Source organism: Chenopodium album, chromosome 2 (genome assembly GCF_948465745.1).
Source record: "Chenopodium album chromosome 2, dcCheAlbu1.1, whole genome shotgun sequence".
Taxonomy (NCBI): domain Eukaryota; kingdom Viridiplantae; phylum Streptophyta; class Magnoliopsida; order Caryophyllales; family Amaranthaceae; genus Chenopodium; species Chenopodium album.
In genome coordinates this window covers 12,079,737-12,098,524 of record NC_137835.1, presented here as the reverse complement: position 1 = coordinate 12,098,524, position 18,788 = coordinate 12,079,737, and the positions used below count along the sequence as shown (strand labels likewise).

The 18,788-nt window shown below is 37.3% G+C and overlaps 1 protein-coding gene and 1 long non-coding RNA gene across 2 annotated transcripts; one reads left to right on the top strand and one right to left on the bottom strand.

The window, feature by feature from the left end:
• Positions 1 to 663: 663 nt before the first annotated feature.
• Positions 664 to 1,263, top strand: LOC145583130 (uncharacterized). The gene is made up of 3 exons (XR_014100065.1): positions 664 to 778; positions 851 to 928; positions 1,011 to 1,263. It is a non-coding gene; the product is annotated as an uncharacterized LOC145583130 (long non-coding RNA).
• Positions 1,264 to 11,780: 10,517 nt separating this feature from the next.
• On the bottom strand, positions 11,781 to 16,606 carry LOC145583121 (protein FAR-RED IMPAIRED RESPONSE 1-like). The gene is made up of 5 exons (XM_081640280.1): positions 16,456 to 16,606; positions 14,298 to 15,655; positions 12,532 to 13,738; positions 12,268 to 12,447; positions 11,781 to 12,188 (listed from the first exon to the last, which is right to left on the bottom strand). The coding sequence occupies exons 2-5, from the start codon at positions 14,894 to 14,896 to the stop codon at positions 12,135 to 12,137; spliced, it is 2,040 nt and encodes a 679-aa protein (XP_081496406.1). The 5' UTR covers positions 14,897 to 15,655; positions 16,456 to 16,606; the 3' UTR covers positions 11,781 to 12,134.
• Between the last annotated feature and the right edge of the window lie 2,182 nt (positions 16,607 to 18,788).

Below are 18,788 nucleotides of genomic sequence, written 5' to 3'. Positions count from 1 at the left end.
CAGTTGGCGTACTGGCTGCTGCGTCGAGTGGATCCAAGTAGGAAGATTTTGATCTCATCCGATGGGTTAGAGTTTAAGTTGTCACAGAATCAAGTTTATTGGATACTAGGTATACCGAATGGTGGCAAGTGTGTCCCTTTAAAAAAATATGAGCCTTAATGTTAAGGGACAGGTTGAGGAACTGATTACTCGGTACGGAAATTCTTGGGAAACTAAAAGCTCAAGATATGAAGGTCGTGTATACGATGTCAAGGGCATCCATGTCAATTCAACTATAATGGATAGGGTAGAAGGTGAATGGGAAGATAACGAGGAAGTTGAATTTAAGACATTATTTCTCATCCTATCGCTGCATACGGTTCTTTGTCCTACACAGTCCCCACGTCTGTCTTCAGATCTATTGCCTGCCTTGACGTGTGCAACTGATTGTGATAAGTATGACTGGTGCAACTTAGTGTTATCTAAGTTTCTTTCTAGTGTCTCCTCATTCGTAAAGAGGTTCGATGCGAAAGGGAATGGTGGTGGTAGCGGTGGCTGTTTGCTATTTATTGTGGTTAGTATATTGAAACAGTCTCCAATGTGATTTGTAAAGTGTTGTTTTTTGTTGGTTATATGATGAAATATGATGTCCTTGTAGGTGCTTTATCTTGACCGGCTTAACAGGGATCCCCTCTGGTGGGGTACTTTTCCGCGATTGACTGTTTAGAGCAAACATGATTTATCTTTAGCAGCCAGAGCTGATCGTATGAATAATGCTCCTGAATTTGGCAAACTTGGGGTAAGTGGTGTTTCAGTATTTGTGTTTTGAAAGTTGTAAGTGTTGTTCTGATTTTTCTTATGTTTTTGGTAGATGTTGGATGTTGCATATGGTGAAACCCACCCCCTAGAGGCCAGGGATACAGATGGACCTCCTGTACCAAATACTAAGGTACGTTTATACAGTTTTTTCAGTTAGAGATACCAAATTATTGAAGTTTACATTTGTATGATTATGTCCGCCACATTTGTAGGAGGTTGATGAATTGCCTGCTATGAAGTATTCCCCTAAGCCGAGGCGTAGGCGGGCATCGAAAGGAGATGGTGTATCATGGTTCTAGTAATGCATGGAGGTTTGCATAATGTACCTGGCAATGTAATGTATGACTTTTACCCATGACTTCAATTTGGATTGCATAAAGTTTGGTGCTTTGGGCTCATAGGCCCAAAGTCATATTTGATTATGCTGGCTAAGTTTGGCTAGCAAAGTCATAATGGATTGCATAATGTGGCCCAAAGTCATAATGGATTGCATAATGTGGCCCAAAATCATAACATTATATGCATAATGTTTCTGTTTTTGGGCTCATGCCCAAAGTCGTATTGTTTCTAATAGCCTGAAATCGGAATTTGTTGCTTCAATTTTGACCCTTTTAGGTTAAATGATTTTGACCATCTTATTTGACTCCTTAAATTTTGAAGAATGTGAAATAAAAGTTATTTCACCATGAATAATGTTTAGATCATTTAAAACTTTTTACACCATAATCTGTACAACAAATTTCAAATTGTTGTGTTGCTGGACTATATGGATTGCATAATGTTTGTTCTTTTTGGCCAAGCCCAAAGTTAGAATGTTTAAGATCTCAACTTGCTTCAAATTTGGCCCTTATACGTTAGTTGATGGAATTTCAATTTAAAGGTTTTAATTAATTTAAATAATATACTATGTGTAGGCGTCATTCGAAGTGTGCCTACGTTAAAAGCATGTTGTGAATATGCTTGGCACTCATAGGAAGTGGGAATTGACATAATACGATTAGGGACAAATAAAGTAGGGAGCCGCCAACAAGTTTTTAAGGAACTTGTAAACCGTTCACGGATCATAAAAGGCAACCACGATAAAGGGACAACGAAGGCAACAATGATTGACCCGTGAAGGTTACACCCCATTCATAATCCATGAGATTACTAACTCCATATGGTTCGGAATCACGAAAGGAGGATCGGGGATGATGGTACGAAGTGAGTCATGGAGTCACATTCGCCCGTATTGGCCTCTACTCGATTCTTATAGTGAAAAGCATTCCTGCGATCTCAAAGGCATACAAACAATACTTCAATTTGCTCCAAACTATTATTTAACTAAATTGGTTTAATATTAATGCACACATAATTCTAAAAATTTGGTGATCACTTCAATTAATAATAAGATTACAAAGGATCCTAAACCGATTGTCCAAATTATCTTATTAGGCGTGATTTTCAATTACATATTCCCTTTAAACATGCAATATGGTGATCAATAAAAAATACAATGTAATAAACATTAATATTAAAACCAATTTAATTAGGATTCCAACAACATAAAATTGTTAGAAAAATAACAATAATAATAAAAGAGCATGATCCTTACTTTGAATCTGTTTGTTTGCAACTACAAAATAATAAACGAGTTAGTAACTTCAAGGAAATAATGAAACAATAACTAAATTAAATTAAATAAAATAAGGTTGATTTTGGGGCCTAACCCTCAAACGATTCTACCTTTCACGCCTTGGCTTAAGGACAGAACCTCGAGTAAAATATGAACTCCTTTGAGTGCTTGAAGAAGGAATTTTGAAGTGAAAAGGGTAGGCTAGTGTTTAGGTTAATAGCATAGAAGAGAGAAAATAAAAATAATAAAATTCTGGTTGCCCCGTACATCAGAAATGAGGGGGTATTTATAGGGAAAATGTGCCGAGGGAGCACACGGAACCCTAAAATGATAAAAACCCTAAAAAAATATCTCGTGACACGGTCAGACTGTACCGTCAGACGGTACAATTTCCCGTGACACGGGAAATTTCAGAAAATGGAATGAAAAACGCGTTAAGGGTTTACGCGGAAAGGACACGGAACGTCCCGTGTCACGGCAGACCTCCCGTGTCACGGGAAGTCCCACCGTCAGAGGGAAGGGTTCCCGTGACACGGTGGCAGTCTTCCGTGACGCGGGAACTTCCAGTCCGTTTTTCCGTCTAAATTCATTTTTAACCCTAATTTCTTTCGGCTTTTTAAGTGCCGATTGATAATTTCGGGCTTTTTTCTGACTTTTATTATTCGGGCAAAAATAATAAAATAATTAAATAAAAATAAATAAAAGGTTTGGGCCAAAAATAAATAATAAAATAAAAAGGTTTGGGCTTAAAATTAATTAATAAGTTTGGGCTGAAAGTAAAACTATGCTTTTACCAAACATCAAGACTAATCCATGGACCTTTCAAAAGTATGAATTTAATAAAATACGATTTTTCAAGCACTCTCGGGATTAAATACTAAACCCGACCAATAGTGGCGGTGAAAGGTTATTTATCATCGGGTTTGGTTTTGGGGAGACATTTTTAGGTGTCTACACTATGATAGTTCGGTTTTTTCTTTTAGGATAAATTCCCCAACCGAAATTAATATTTCGGTATGTTATTTGTGTATGGGACTAGCCAATGTTACGTTTGTTTACAACTTATACGTTAGTATTCTAATTCTATTAACTTGATGCTTTTTAAATTTCAATTTTTGGAAACCTTGTATATTTGATTTTATCTAGGTAATTAGGTTTATCATATTTTATAGCAAAACACATAGTATGATCAACACTAGAAACCACATAATATGGTACCCCGAAACACACAATTTGTTACATATCACAACAATAAAACACATACCCAATAGTTAGAAGTCTAAGATAACACAACAGAGTTAAATACAATACTTCATACCCTAAACACAACGTAACATAAGACACAACCCGGAATTCTAGTACAAATTAAAACAAAGTTCATAATCTAGTACATAGTAGGAAACATTTTCCTCTCTAGAACAGAAATCAACCTCTTGAACACAGCAGAAGCTCCTGTGGCACAACAAGACGAAAACTGTAAGAGGTCAGACCATCCACACTAAAGAAGAAATAAATAAATAAATAAAATATGTTAACTAATTCTGATTTGATTAGCTTACATTAACTTCAGATTAATTAGACCTTAATTCATCCCCGCGGCCCACACAGATCCGACTATGCGGAGGTCAATGTTGGACCTCTTATCAGCCATAGTTACTTCACTTTGCACCTTACAAGGATCCCAAAGTACGACACATCCTCCAGTTGCTCCCTGTCCATCATCAACCTTCCAAGCCATGGATGTTTTTAAGCTTTTGAGCACCCTTTGACAGTTAGTTGATTGTGCTCCAACCTCAGTAATAATCATCAAGATTGGCTTGTGTGTTGTGATAACTTCTTCAAAATGCGGTCCAAAAGAAGGCCTGGTGATACGACGGCCATTCCACAACACAACACTAGCTCCCATCTCCAACTTTTCAACCCCTTCACCAGCCTCGGGATTCAGCTTCACCGTCTGGTATCTACTAGCAGGATCTTCCGGGATGAACTTGTCATGGAAGACCGTGAAGTTCAAATTGGTCATATTGGAACGAACTTGTAATTTGGGTTAAGTTCAGCCCATAATATTTTTAAAATGCACAAAGTCACAGCAAATTATTAAGCACAGGGTACATAAATTTATATTTTGTTGCTTTAAATGACTTGGCTAGCCCTTGTCAATAACTAGATGCCAGAATTTAAGTTTGTTTCGTGTAATTCATAGTCAAATATACTAATCAAACAATACTTTCCTACTTATTTGTACAGTAACACTGGCAATCAAGTAAGTACGTAGTAATTTTTTCTCTACAAAATCATGTAAATTAAGGTTAAAATTAAGACAAAATGTGGTTACATAAATTGTAAATAATACACAAAGAACAAACTTTTTACCTGAAAGAACAATATCTCATCCGAGTAGCACCCAAAGTTATAGTCGATGGCTTCTTTTTGAATCGAATAAATGGGCCCAGCACGAGGAAGGACAAGCTTGGGATCAATTAAGGGGTTCAGCAAGTTGGGAACAAAAGGAGTAACCCCTTCGAACTCAACCGGTCCCAATTCTAACTCTGGTATGGCATCCTGGACCTTTGGTAATGCCGTGGCATCAGCAGGATTGGGGAAGTGAGCAGGGTAGACAACACCGGCATCGTCAACCATCATCAGCTTGTCGAGGAGGCCTTGTTTCTCTTCAAGGTTTGCCAGAATGCTTCTCAGGATGTCGTATTCAACGACCTTATCGGTTAGACGGCCAGTGTCACTGTAGAAGTAAATGTAATTGTTGAAATTGATTTCTGGCTCTGTGTTGTGGTTGTGTTCAAAACAGTGGATAGCACCTGTTGCTTCTTTCTCATAAAAACCAAGTGGGTATACTATGAGGTCTGTTTTTTCTATGACAAAAGAGGATGTAGAATTGGGGTAGCGGTAGATAACTTTGAGCACCCCTTCATTTTATAAAGGGGAGGGTGGAAGATAAGTTGGGGTTGGGCCCCTCTATTGTTTTTGGATTATTACCTATGACTAGAGATACTAGGGATTATTACCTATGACTAGAGAGGGATTAGGGTTCAGGAATCTTGACTAGGTTCTAACAAGGAAAGAGGTATAACCATTTCGTTACACTATTGACCATTGGGGTAATTCAATACTCCAGTTAAACATTTGCACTTGGCCTTAGTGTTTCGTCTTTTTATTAGGTAATAGGTACTCCCCTAAAGTAAAATAAATGTATAAAATTGTTGGAATTATCTGTATACATTATTCGGAATTAGGTAATTAGTTGGTTAGTTCCTTTTAATGAAAGGTAATTGGGTGGGGTATTGTGTACTTTTGTTAAACAACAAATAAACAGTAAAAGATAAATATTTGCGATTTATCTAACTCTTTAGTTAAGGTTTATTATTAGGATTTGGCTAAATTCCAAAAATATATTAAGATAATCATTTGTAATATTAATTTTTGTTAATGAATTAACCACTAACAGTACATTTAAGTCACAAGGTAAGAAGTTCAGAATACAGAATCAATAAGTAGTTAACATTAATTAAAATACGGGTTTTAGAAAACAATACAGTAATTTTTTTTTTTTTTTGAATAGAACAATACAGTAATTTGAATACGTTGATGCATTGTCAAAATTAAACAACTTTTGAACTGACCCTCCACTTCATAGCCTCGTCAGCACTTATCTTGACCGTATCCGAGAACACGATAAGGGCATACCCTCCAACAACTCCTTCATGTGATGTCCCGTGCATTGAAACCCAATTCATATTCCGGCATATGAATCTGGCCATGTGAATGGACACACGCGTTTCTGTTAGGAGCACAATGTGGGGCATTTGAAGCTCAACCAGTTGCATCAACTCCTTTAGGAATGACTCCCAACCCATATCCCTACAATTCCAAATAAGCAGTTTAACCTTACCATTACACTCTCCACGTGTGGATGAGAAATGTAAAGTTGCTCTTCTACCATCCAAAAAATGCCTTCCTAGCCAAGCTGAAGATACACATATTCGATTGAGTTGTGTGTGGCTTTCGGTGAGGAGGAGCTTCAGGTCGTCGGAGTAGCTGTTCACGTTCATCTCGTGAACTCCTGCCGACATGGTAAAGGATTCAACCTCGGCGGGTAAAGTTGAACGTGGGTAAATAATGTTGCGAATTGTAGAAGGGATAAGATGTTGCAAACTAATGCCTTCAACACCTCCCATGTTCAACAATGCCCACCTAACTGCTAGTTTCAAAGCTGGAGGAAGCAATGCAAGATCTGACAAATCATGTACGTGGGCCGGGTACAGACCCTTGTTGTCTAAAATAACAAGGTCACCCATATTATTTTCCCCACTGCAAATACTTGAGCCACGTCACTCGCCTCAACCATCTTAACCAGTATAGAACCATCTTTTGAGATCAGATGTGACTGGATACTACCTAACAACCCCCTTCCAATATGTGGAAGTCCCCCGACCGGACGAGGTGGCTTAGTGGTTAGGCACTTTGATAACACTTATGGTTTGGGAATTGGTTTTCTTGATTTTTGGGTTCCTGGTTTTTAAAGCTTTTGAATGTGATTTAATTAAACTCAATGGTACTTTGATTGTGTTTTCCATTTTCCTATTAGAGATGACTTGCTGTAGAAAATAGTCTTAGTCTGATAGAGGGATGTTGATTTACTTTGTTCAATTGGCACATGTTCCCTTTTATAACATGATTTTTGGCGCCAGGCTTACAAAAATTTGGCGCCATACACAGTTCATTTATCACATTTCACCAACATGTTTGAATTTGATGGTTATCCTTTCGTTTGGCGGTTTTATTTGGTACTTCTTTAAATTGTAATTGGCGGCAAAGTACCATATTTGTTTTTTTAAAAAAAAATTAACAAAAAGTAAAAAATTAAACATAAAGTTAAAACAATAAACTTAAAAGTAAAAAAATATATATTGCATCAACTACTCGTGTATTACACAAGTGGAATGTCTCCTTACTTAGATTTGTTGTCCGAACTATATTTAACATTTAACACGTACTAATCCCAATCATGAATTGTCGGGTCATCGTCCATACCCATGTTTGTGTACCACAATGCCATCACTTCGTATTCATCTTCACTCTCCGACCCCTCTAGGTAGTATTTCCCCTCTGGTATAACCACAAGAGCTCCACGCGTTACCTTAAAACTTGGCTGCAATAATCAGAAATCAGTTAAGTAGGGATAACCTAAACACATTAACTTTAGAGGTTAAGTAATTTAATTACCATTACGTTTAATGACATTATTTGTCCGTAAGTTGTTGTTTGCCTGTGCTGGACTAATGGATTCGTATTTGTAAACAAGACCTACATCCTCCTTCACTTTTTCAATGTACGGACACTTTGATCTAGCTTCTGTCATTATTATTAGCATTGGCTTGTACTTCGAGTGGATTCTTTGGAAGTTATCAGCAAAAGAAGATCGGTGGACATTTCTTGCATTCCAAATACACACCACTGATCCCTTAGGAAAACAACCTTGACCATCTAACTTATTCGCGTATTGAGATGATATTGAAACTCGGAAATACCTGTTCCCTGTTAATATTGTAAGGTCGTGCTCAACTTCTATGGAAATTATTGATACATAAGTTTTTACTTCCATAACATGGAGTGATAACTTGCTTGCCCCTATAAACAGTTCCCTTGGGGTGTCTGGGACCGTCATAGTTGGTATCGAATCAGTGTCAACCATTAACTTCATATCAAAAAAGGGTTCTACTTCTCTTGGTATAAACTCGCGTATGGAAGGACATGTTAGTTGACAAAACCACTTTACAAACACCGCAACTCTGTCGTGCATATACGCGTTCAAATCAGTAATTCTAGGGATGTAGGCAGGTCTGACTTCATCATTTGGTAATTTCATTACCCAGAATGTTTGGCCGTCGGTGTGGCCGTCTCCACGTTCGTTGCACAGCTGGTCATGTAGCCGGTGTAGGGGAGCCCGATTGTATTCACTGAAGTTGTTGGCTGTGTAGTAGTATCAAAGGGAATTGAATTTGAACTCACACTCTTTAGTTGGAACTACTTTGCGGAAGTACGCACAAGGGTATTCTAGGTGGTAATGCAATTTGGTTGTGTTTGGATGGCCTATCTCTATTTTTGCTTTGTGACTAACAATTGAAGAGCTACGCTTGTTAAACATTGGTGTACAAAAAAAAAACAGGGGAAACGATAGAGTTGGAAGAGATGATCACAAGGAGATGAGTGCAATGGAATAACAGTGGAGGAAGACGATTGCCTTTTCTCTTAAACAATTGCACAGTAAATGCCAAGTCACTGATCCGCCAAGTCACAAATCCATAACTCAAAACATATCATTCATCCGCCAAGTAACCAATCCATGACACAAAAATGTTGGATTGTTCCTTTGAGTTACAGTGGCAGATTTTGATCTGTTAGATACATAAGTATTTAGGATGTCAAATATGACTTTAGTTTTTATAATTATTGAATGCAACACATAATGATCTTATAATTACCAAATGCTATTTTAAATGAGATATTTTAAAATAATTATATGAACTTCATAATGCATTAATCCCATCAAAACATATGATAATTATTGGTGATTTTGAGTAAGTCAACGGATCGCAGTGGATGCGATTGAGTAAATTAATCAGTTTTAAAACAAATAAACGCCGTAAACCCTAAACCCAAAACCTTAAACCCTAAACCCTAAACCCTAAGCCCTTAACCATAAACCTTGAACACCCAAACCCTAAACCCTAAACCCTAAATAGAGTTGGCAATGGGTCGGTGATCCGTCATCGGCCTCCATCCACCAACGATCCATGGCTGAATTGTGGATCGGGTCATATTGTGGTTGAAATAAATATATGAATATAACTTTGATACATCATTCTAAAACTAGTTCCTTATTACTAAATTAAAACAAATAGACATTAAATCATTTTAAAAATAAATCTGTTAATAATATTATATATATATATATATATATATATATATATATATATATATATATATATGTATATATATATATATATATATATATATATATATATATATATATATATATATATATATATAGTAAATGTAACAGATGGATGGGTGGGTCGGATGATGATGGATTGTGTTATGGAACCCTAAACCCTAATACCCTAAACCCTACCTTAAACCCTGATACCCTAAACCCTTAAACCCCAAACCTTAAACCCTACCCAAATACCCTAATTACCCTACCCAAATACCCTACCCTAAACCCTAATACCTAAAACCCTAAACCCTTATACATTTTCAGGTATAGTATCTATACATTTTTTAAAAACTAATATTAGTATGATAAGTTTAGTAAGTGATATTATCCCATTATCCCACTAGCATTAGTAATCTAAATAATTATTATATTATAAACTAATTTCATAATAAGTAATTGATGCAAAACCCTAAAAACCACTTGTATTATAAATAGGGAGACTGGTAACGTGGAGGTGTACCAAAAAAAAACCCCCCACTAAACACCAAATACACCACGAAAATGAAGCCAACTCTTAAGCTAACCCTACTCTCTCTAACCGATTCCCAAGCCAACCCTGGTGGATCTTCTTCACCACCACCACCCAAGAAGAAGAGGGGAAAAAGAACCACCCGTCTTCTGCCTTCAACACTAAGGAACAATGCCTTTAACACACTCCACAACCCCAACAACCCAGTCTTCAGGCAGCCATATGTCCCATACTGCACCCTCTTGAAATTGGATGGGCAGATGTGGGGTGGCAGAAAAGTTGGGAAAGGATCACTGAAAGCCAAACACTGTGGCAACAACAACCCTGATGAAGTCATTGTTGACCTCGATAGCATACCATCTAGGGATGACCTCATGGTGAAAAGGATGGATAGTAAGGGTACCATTCTCAAGCTGGACGAAGGTTACGGGCCAACTAAGCCAAAGATAGGACGGTTCAATGTCCACTACCTTGTTGTGGTCAGCAACGACCCTGGGGACATAGGGGTGATGTACGCCCTCACTGGAAACCATAATTTCAAAGACGTTTACGGAGACTATGCTGACAAGGTGGACTGCCGTGTGAAGGACATGGTGCTTACCAATTCAAGGACTGGAATGGTTGTCTCCCCGCAATACATTGCATGCTATGTTGGGCTGAAGCAAGGTGATATGCTCTACGCAAGTCACAAGGTTTGTAAATCATTTTACTTGTTCGTTTTTTATTTGAATTACTCCATTTTAATGTTGTATTAATCCTTTTACATCACAAACCTAATATTATTATGTTAACCCTTTTACAGAATCCGGAAACAAACATGAACGCATGGATAAAGAAGTTCTACATCACGACGGTGAGCGACAACCCGAGGAAAGTTAAGGTTGAAGGCAGGCTGGACACCAAGCTGAGCAACATCTACCACATGTGGGGTGAGGCTTTTAACTTTGATCCGAAAAAGGTGATGTTGATGAATCAGTGTAGGGTTTTGAGCCCAAGTCAGACAATTGGAGCTGCTAAGATTCGTAACAAGGGGATTGTGTATGCACAACCAAACATCCGCTACCATCGCTGCGTTCGTGAGTCGGACTCCGAGTAAATGGGAACGAGTAAATGGGAATCAGCAAGTATCAAAGTCGTTATAATCAAAATCGTTGTTATAATCAAAGTGGTTGTTAGTATTGTCATGGTTAAGTGTTATGTAGTACTGTCATGTATGTGTTATGGTTTAATGTCATGTTAATGTGTTATGTAATGTGTTATGTAGTATGTTGTCGTGATAGTAGTCAAATTATTGTGATAGTAGTAGTAAAATTATGTGTATGTGTAATGTTCACCTATGTAATGTTATTATGGAATATATGTGAATCTGTGTTTTTGTGTGAAAAATTGAAATTTGTGTGGGAAGGCAAAAAAAAAGAACAAAGTATGCAGTAAATGAATGTTAGCACATTTTTTAAACTCCAAATTCCAAGCCCATTTTTTGGCCCACATAAGTCCAATCACATAAGTCCAATTTTGTAAAACCAGGATAAGCCCAATTTTGGCCTATCTTCTTCCTTCTCTCTCCTGTACAAAGTCCAAACCAGCCCATTTTTCAACCAGCCCATACCTTGTCATTCAAAAAATAGACCCAAACCAAACAACTCCAATTTTAAACCCCAAATAAGTCCGATTTTTTAACAGCCGGATAAGCCCAATTTTTGCCTAAAGTCCAAACCAGCCCATACCTTATGTGACAAAAATGTCATTCAAAAAATAGACCCAAACCAAACAACTCCATTTCTAAGCTATGCAGTAGAGTAAGCATGCTTACGGCAAAGCCCATTATCTCATAATTATGTGATACCCCTCCAAGTCATAACATATAGTGCATCCGTACAACACATATCATAATACACATACAACAAACACATGGACATAATCGATGTTCTGGTGGTTCATCATTCATGAAACGAACGACGTACCACCTACACTGACAAATCAGTAACAACACCCATGAATAATTTGGACATAACCGATGTTTCTGGTAGTTAGACGTTCGTAAAAGCAACGACGTATAGATCACCTAATACACTATGAAATACCTAATAAACAAGCAGATGACTAAGTACGTAGCACATATTATCCAGTACATAAGACTAGGTGCAGAGAATGTAGCACAATCTTGGTTCAGAAAATGATTGAATCGATGTATCCGTCAACACAATCTTCTTCTTCTTCATGGCATGTAGCCATTTTCACAGCTTTTGCCTTGCCCGGCGGTTCATTCTGGTGACACATTTTTGCTTCCGCTGCAAATAAAAGGCATTGTACACTTAGAATCATTACCAGAAAATGCTACAATTCATGAGGGTATGTAACGAACCGTACCTTAGCAGGCACAACCTTAGCAGGGACAGCCTTAGCAGACACAACCTTAGCAGGGACAGCCTTAGCAGACACAACCTTAGCAGGCACATCTTTGGGAGCACCAAGCCTTGGAAAGACATCTCTGAGAGGGATATCCATGTCCATGTCATCTGTGTCATCTGTAGCCTGCACATCCTTGCCCTGAAACAGACACACCCTTAAGTGGATTAATAAACAACTAATGATATTTGAAACAATACAGTGCAATGACCAAAATCAATGCACCTTTGTCTTCTTACTGGCCTTGTAGCTAGTCTCGGAAAGGGGTTTGTTCCGAGAACCTTTAGGCCTCCCACAAGGCCTTTTGTTGGTTTTTGGGTCAAGTAAGTGAGGGCTGAGTTCAACAACAGGTTCTGTAGCCACATGGTCACCTACATCAACTGGACAACCATTTTTGGGAAGTCTTTTTGTGACTGATGATGGGGTTTTCAAATTACTGGTAGATCCTTTCCCATAATTGGGGTATTGAGTGCCAGGGAGGGTCAGCACACTATTTTGTTCGACAAATTTCTTGCGCCGATCAGCAACATCTATCTTGAGTTTAGACAGACAAGCTAGCACCATCTCAACAGTATCATTATCAACTAGCGATGCTTCATCACAGATAGGTTCAAACTCGGTCATTGTTCTATTAAACCTCTGAACCTCCATTGTGTCTGACGGATCATGATAGGCAACCTTAACCCGTGTGTGCCTCCTTATTATATCCTTGCGCCACCGTTCCAAAATATACTTATCCGGTATATCAAACACAAAATTCTGATCCAGTACACGTATGCAATGCTTGCAAAAGATCCCAAATGTCTCAAATTTACAGCAATCGCATCTCACTTCTTTTGAAACTTTGTTGAACCGCACACAATATATGCGCCTCATATCAGTGATAACCTCTTCACTCCTTCCTTCCGGAACAACCCACACTCGATCTTCAAGGTAGTAGTGGACATTATGTTCATCAATAACCTTTTCCTCACACCCGTAGCAGTACATCATTCTCGACAACTCCTTTTGTATCTCTTGGAATTTTGCGTCCGTATAGATTTTCTGATAAAGTCTCTCAAGCTTGAAGCCACTCACCAGCCGTCGAACATACTTAGTTGATTTTGCGTCGGCATCAGTTTCTTCTTCCACACGTTTGGTCATTGTTCTTGTATACTTTTGTGGAAACTCATATAGCTTAGTCTGCCGGTTGACAAAGCCATCAAAGAAACTGTTAATGCTCTCCACCCTTTGAGTGGTCTTCATACCAGCCCAGAAGTGCTCCTTCATGAATGCGGGAACCCACATATGCCTCTCATGGTACAATTCTGCTAGCCATTCATTTTCTTCGAGTTCATATTTGTTAAGCAACTCACACCACCGGCCCTCAAATTCCTCTACTGTAAAGCTTTCGTAAACGATAGCCTTAAGAGGGATTTTGAATTCATCGTACCTAACACAACACAACTGAAATCATCAACAACATAATTCACATCTCATAATACTACCTTCAGCAGAACTATAAAGCACAGCACGAGTAATGTGCATAACAAGGGCATGCATTTCACTGTTTAACTCATCATGTCTATAATTTCCAATGCCATTAACACCAAATCGTGGTAATATACGAGAAGCATCAAAGCATATAAACACAAAGAAAATACCTTACAGAATGTAAGGACAAAATTAAGATATGAAAGTTGTGAACCTGCTCCTAAAAAATACTTCGTATAACCCACAACAACAATTCTAAGAACCCCACAACAATTAGGACAAATTACAATCACCATATAACCCAATGAGATGACCTGTAAGCCAGCCACATATGATCAATTATAAGGCCAGACTAAAACACAAAAAAAACTAAAGTAGGACAACCTAAATGCAATACGGAATGAAAAATTGGAATATTGAATACAATCAAATACCCAACAAAAACACCATTAGGATGGCAACCATTACATTCTTTATCAAATTATTCAGAGCATAAAAAAAAGATGGTAAAAACTTACAACTTGCATTTGCCAAGCTTCTCAGGGAGCTTCTTCATTATGTGCCATATGCACCACCTATGCCGAGTTGAAGGCATGATTTCAGCAAGTGGTTTCCTCATTGCCGCTGCTTGATCGGTGAGAATTCCTAATGGGGGTCGGTCCCTCATACATGCAAGCCATTGTTTAAAGACCCAACCGTAGGTTTCACAAGTCTCATGCGACACAAGAGCACACCCCAAAAGAATTGATTGTCCATGATGATTGACACCTACAAAGTTTGCAAAAGGGAGCTCGTACTCGTTCGTCAAATAGGTCGCATCAAAGCACACAACGTCTCCGAATTGCTCATATGCATCCCGGCTCCTTGCATCAACCCAAAGAACATCCTTAAGCCGCCCTTCTTCATCCAAACGATGAGCATGGTAAAAGTTTTGGTTATCGAATTGCATTTTTTTGAAATACCGCATCATAGCTATAGCGTCCCCTCCCTCCATTTTCAATCTCCTCTCCTTGTACACCTCATGTTGCAAATCCTTTACATTCGGAAGTTTGTCCTTTTCATGTGATAAGCAGCCATGAATTTGCGTAACAGTAACACTCTCCTCGTAATAATTCATTAACTTTTTACGAACCGATGATGTATAATTCTACATTCGATACTCTTTAACCAGGCTTGCTTTCCCAGGGGTTGGGTTATGCCTAGTATGTTTAAGGTCCACAGATCTAATCACCCAATCACCATTGCGGTCAACACTAGCATAAATATTTGCCTGACATTCACACTTTTTCGATTTTCTCAGGCCTTTTTTCAGCTCATCTTGCCCTATGACTCCATTGACATTTCCCCCTGTTCCAGAGACATCCATTGCCTTCTCCCGCTTCTTGGCCTCCCTTTGCGCCCTCATGTCCGGGGGACCCCAGCATTCACACTTCCAAGTAGTGGCCCGACGCTCTTTGGTTTTCGGATTATATGCACCTTGAACCCTACTAACACCAAATCCGTGCTGTTGTGCATATTGTTTGAAGTACACCTCAATGTCCTGCCAGCGTTTGAACACCATACCCTCCTCAGGTAGTTCTACAAGGGGAACTGGATTGCTTGTTGACACAACAGTTTCCACGGTCTGCACAGCATGGACAGTCTGAATTGGGGAACTGTACACTACCTGAGGATTACAAGGAATTACCCCAGGAGACATTGGATTCAACCTCAATCGCACGCCCTCATCATCCATATAATCATAATCAGAAGACCCAGGGTATGAGTCCGAAGCTATATCTGGGGGCATCAGGTCATCATCAAGACTAACACAATTAACTTCAATAACATTTGATGTTATATTATAAGATCCATCATTTTGATCAATGGAAGACATCTGGAACAATAAAAAAACATTAGGACACTAGACCTCGTTTGAAACAGACAACAACTAACAAATAAAACAGAACAACTAACAAATAGATAGCGCATCAACTACAAATTAAATTATCAACTAAATGTCAAACAATAAGTCACAAACAATAATCTTTTGCACATAATTATATACAAAAATTAATTCTCCACATGATTACTAACCACCTAAATTATCACCAATAACAAACAATAATCGTTATCACAAACAATAATCCTTATCACAAAATGATAATAAAAAATTAAATTAATCAACAATTAACTCCATAAACCGACGAGTAAATCAACAATAATTTTTTCCAAGCAATTACCATAAACTAATTTTTCTCATGTTTTAATAAACTAAAAAAATTATCAGCAATTACAAATAACAAGCCACAATCAATTTTATATCAAAAAACAATTCTTGTCTCAAAAAAAAAAAAAAAAAAAAAAAAAAAAAAAAAAAAAAGGAAAAATCAATACACCATTTCACAAAATAATATAAGAAAAATTAATTAATCACAACTAATTTACCACATGCCTTAGAAAATAATTTATAAGACAAATGACAAATAAGTCATCATAACACTTAAATTAAACCTGGCAAAGTCAAAGTAAGGAACTACTGCAACACGAATCTAAATTTCCAGATCAGAGACACAATGTAACTCATTGTTGTTATCTAAATTTCCAGATGGTCATTTTCTGCATTCATACGGAGTTTAGAAGTTGAATTAAACTAGGAATTTTCAGATCCGAAGCAAAAAATTCGAAAATACATACCTTATATGAAGCAATAAAATCGCGCTATGAAGAGATATCACAACCTACAATCCACGACACCAACCCAACTGATCTCGAAAAGGCATGGATTTGAAAATCAATTTACTCAAACCCACCTCCATTTTCATGTACTGTGTAATGTGAGCTTGGATTTCTATTTTCTCTCTCCTGGAATCAAAGATGACCCTAGTCCATTTCCAGATTTTTTACTTTTACAGCAGTAAAACCTTAACTCAGCCTAAATTATCTTGGGTTCAGCTGGGGTTAATGTAGACGGAAAGTAAAGTAACGGAGTGAAATGCACTTTTTGTATCAAAAGTGCTGGACGTCAGCACTCTTGTGGGACATAATAATATTTTATTGCTCAGCACGAAAACCAACACCGTTTATTTACAATTCTGCCATGGAGATAAACAGTTGTCGTTTATAACTGATATCAACCTGGGCCTGCTCATATTGTTCACATATTTTACTTTGACTAGCTTAAGAAAAAATATAGTTACGTGGATTAATCTATATTACAAAAATCTTTACAATAATTTTTGAGTTGGTTTTAGAATTTAGATAGAGTAATTCAAATTAAGTAATTGATTTCAGATAAGTTTTGTCAAATGCCATAAATCAGAAAGAAAATGACCAATGGGACTATGGGAGGTGATTTAAATAATGCGGGCTTATATTGGAATGCAATGGAATTTGTTGGATGTGCAGTTTATCACCATAAAACACAATCAACAAAATTAGAAAGTAAATAGTGGTGGCTGCCAAATAATAGTCTTGTACTTTTATGTTGTGAGAAGTTATATAATCTAGATTCGAATTATTACCCTTCAACTAACTACTACTACGGAGTATTATTTTCATTGAGTAGAACATTTTGATTTATCATGTGGGAATTCTAATACAGTATTCCAAAGTTTAAAGCATTTACATCTGAATTGTAAAGGTTTTTCATATTTCTTGTATACATGTGTCATTTCTTAATATATGCAACATTTCGACTTGTTTTTTACTATTTACATTCAGTTAGGATTGTCCATAATTCTAATTAGCAAACGTTAATCAAGTAATAGTAAGTTGTGATGTATGCTTGGTAGATCTGTTGTATTTTAAGTGGCTCTTAACAAGCTGACTAGCTGCAATAGCATATAAAAGAGAGAGCTCCCTAGCAAGAACAGAAGCAGCCACAATTGTTGCCAAAACCCTTGAATTTTCTCCTCCTTTCTCTTTGTTTGCCCCCTTTTTTCTCCTAGTAGGTTTAAGCATGCTGCTTGTGATGCTAGTTGGGTCCCTCCTCCCACTGCGCTTACCTGAGAAAATTTTACATTTTAATCATATTATTAATCATATAATCCTTATTATCCTAGTTAAAGTAATTATTAGTAATAAATAATGAGGAAGCCACAGTTCCTCATTGTGAGAAACAGTTGCGTTTCTCATAATGGAATTTTGGAAAATATTGTGATGTTTTTCACATCCTGAGTTGCCGAGTCGGATTTGTGGGGACAATCTATGTGTCAAACTGTTTGAATAATGGCGTTGAATGATTCCCCCCCGGCCTGTTGAGTAAACGGTAAAAAATTCACACATCTCTTTCAGAACTTAGCTTCTCTCTCTTCTATCTATCAATTGTGCACTGTCCTCTCTTGAGAACCCTGCCCAGATGAAATAACTGGTTATTCAAGTTGTCTAAATCCGTTGAAGTTAACATGTTAGTGAAGTTTTCTATTCTTTTTTTAATTTTTTTCGTTGCTTCATGTTAAGTTTTGTTCTGTTCTAGGGTTTTGGTGCGACAAAATTTCATGAAATTGAATTCACAGTTGAGACCGAAATCAAAATAATTGAAAGTAATGAGATTATGCGAAAACATTCCTATGTTGAAATGGTACAAATTGGCTGGAAATGGGTAATTGATTTTGTTTAAAATGCAATTTATGAGAATGTGTTGTTGTCTTGTTGCTGCAAAAACGTGTTGGTTGGTCGATTTGTCTTACTTTGTTCAATTGGTTGTAGTTACACGGACTATGTTTTAATTTGTATCATAATATAATGCAGTTTAATTCCCCTGTTAATATGGGTTTGAGGTTCTGATAATGGCTGATTGATTTTGTTTAAAAATGCAATTTATACTTTCTAAGAATGTGTTGTAGTCTTGTGTGATGCAAAAACGTGTTGGTTGATTTGTCTTACTTGGTTGGACAGAGCTATGATTGTTTCAATTTGTATCATAATTCTGTTGGTGTTCTGTATTTGAAGGGTGAATGGGTTTTTATGGAGACTGATATTTTGGAAATTGAAAATGAAGAGTTTATAAGGGGCAGTGAGGTTAGTGT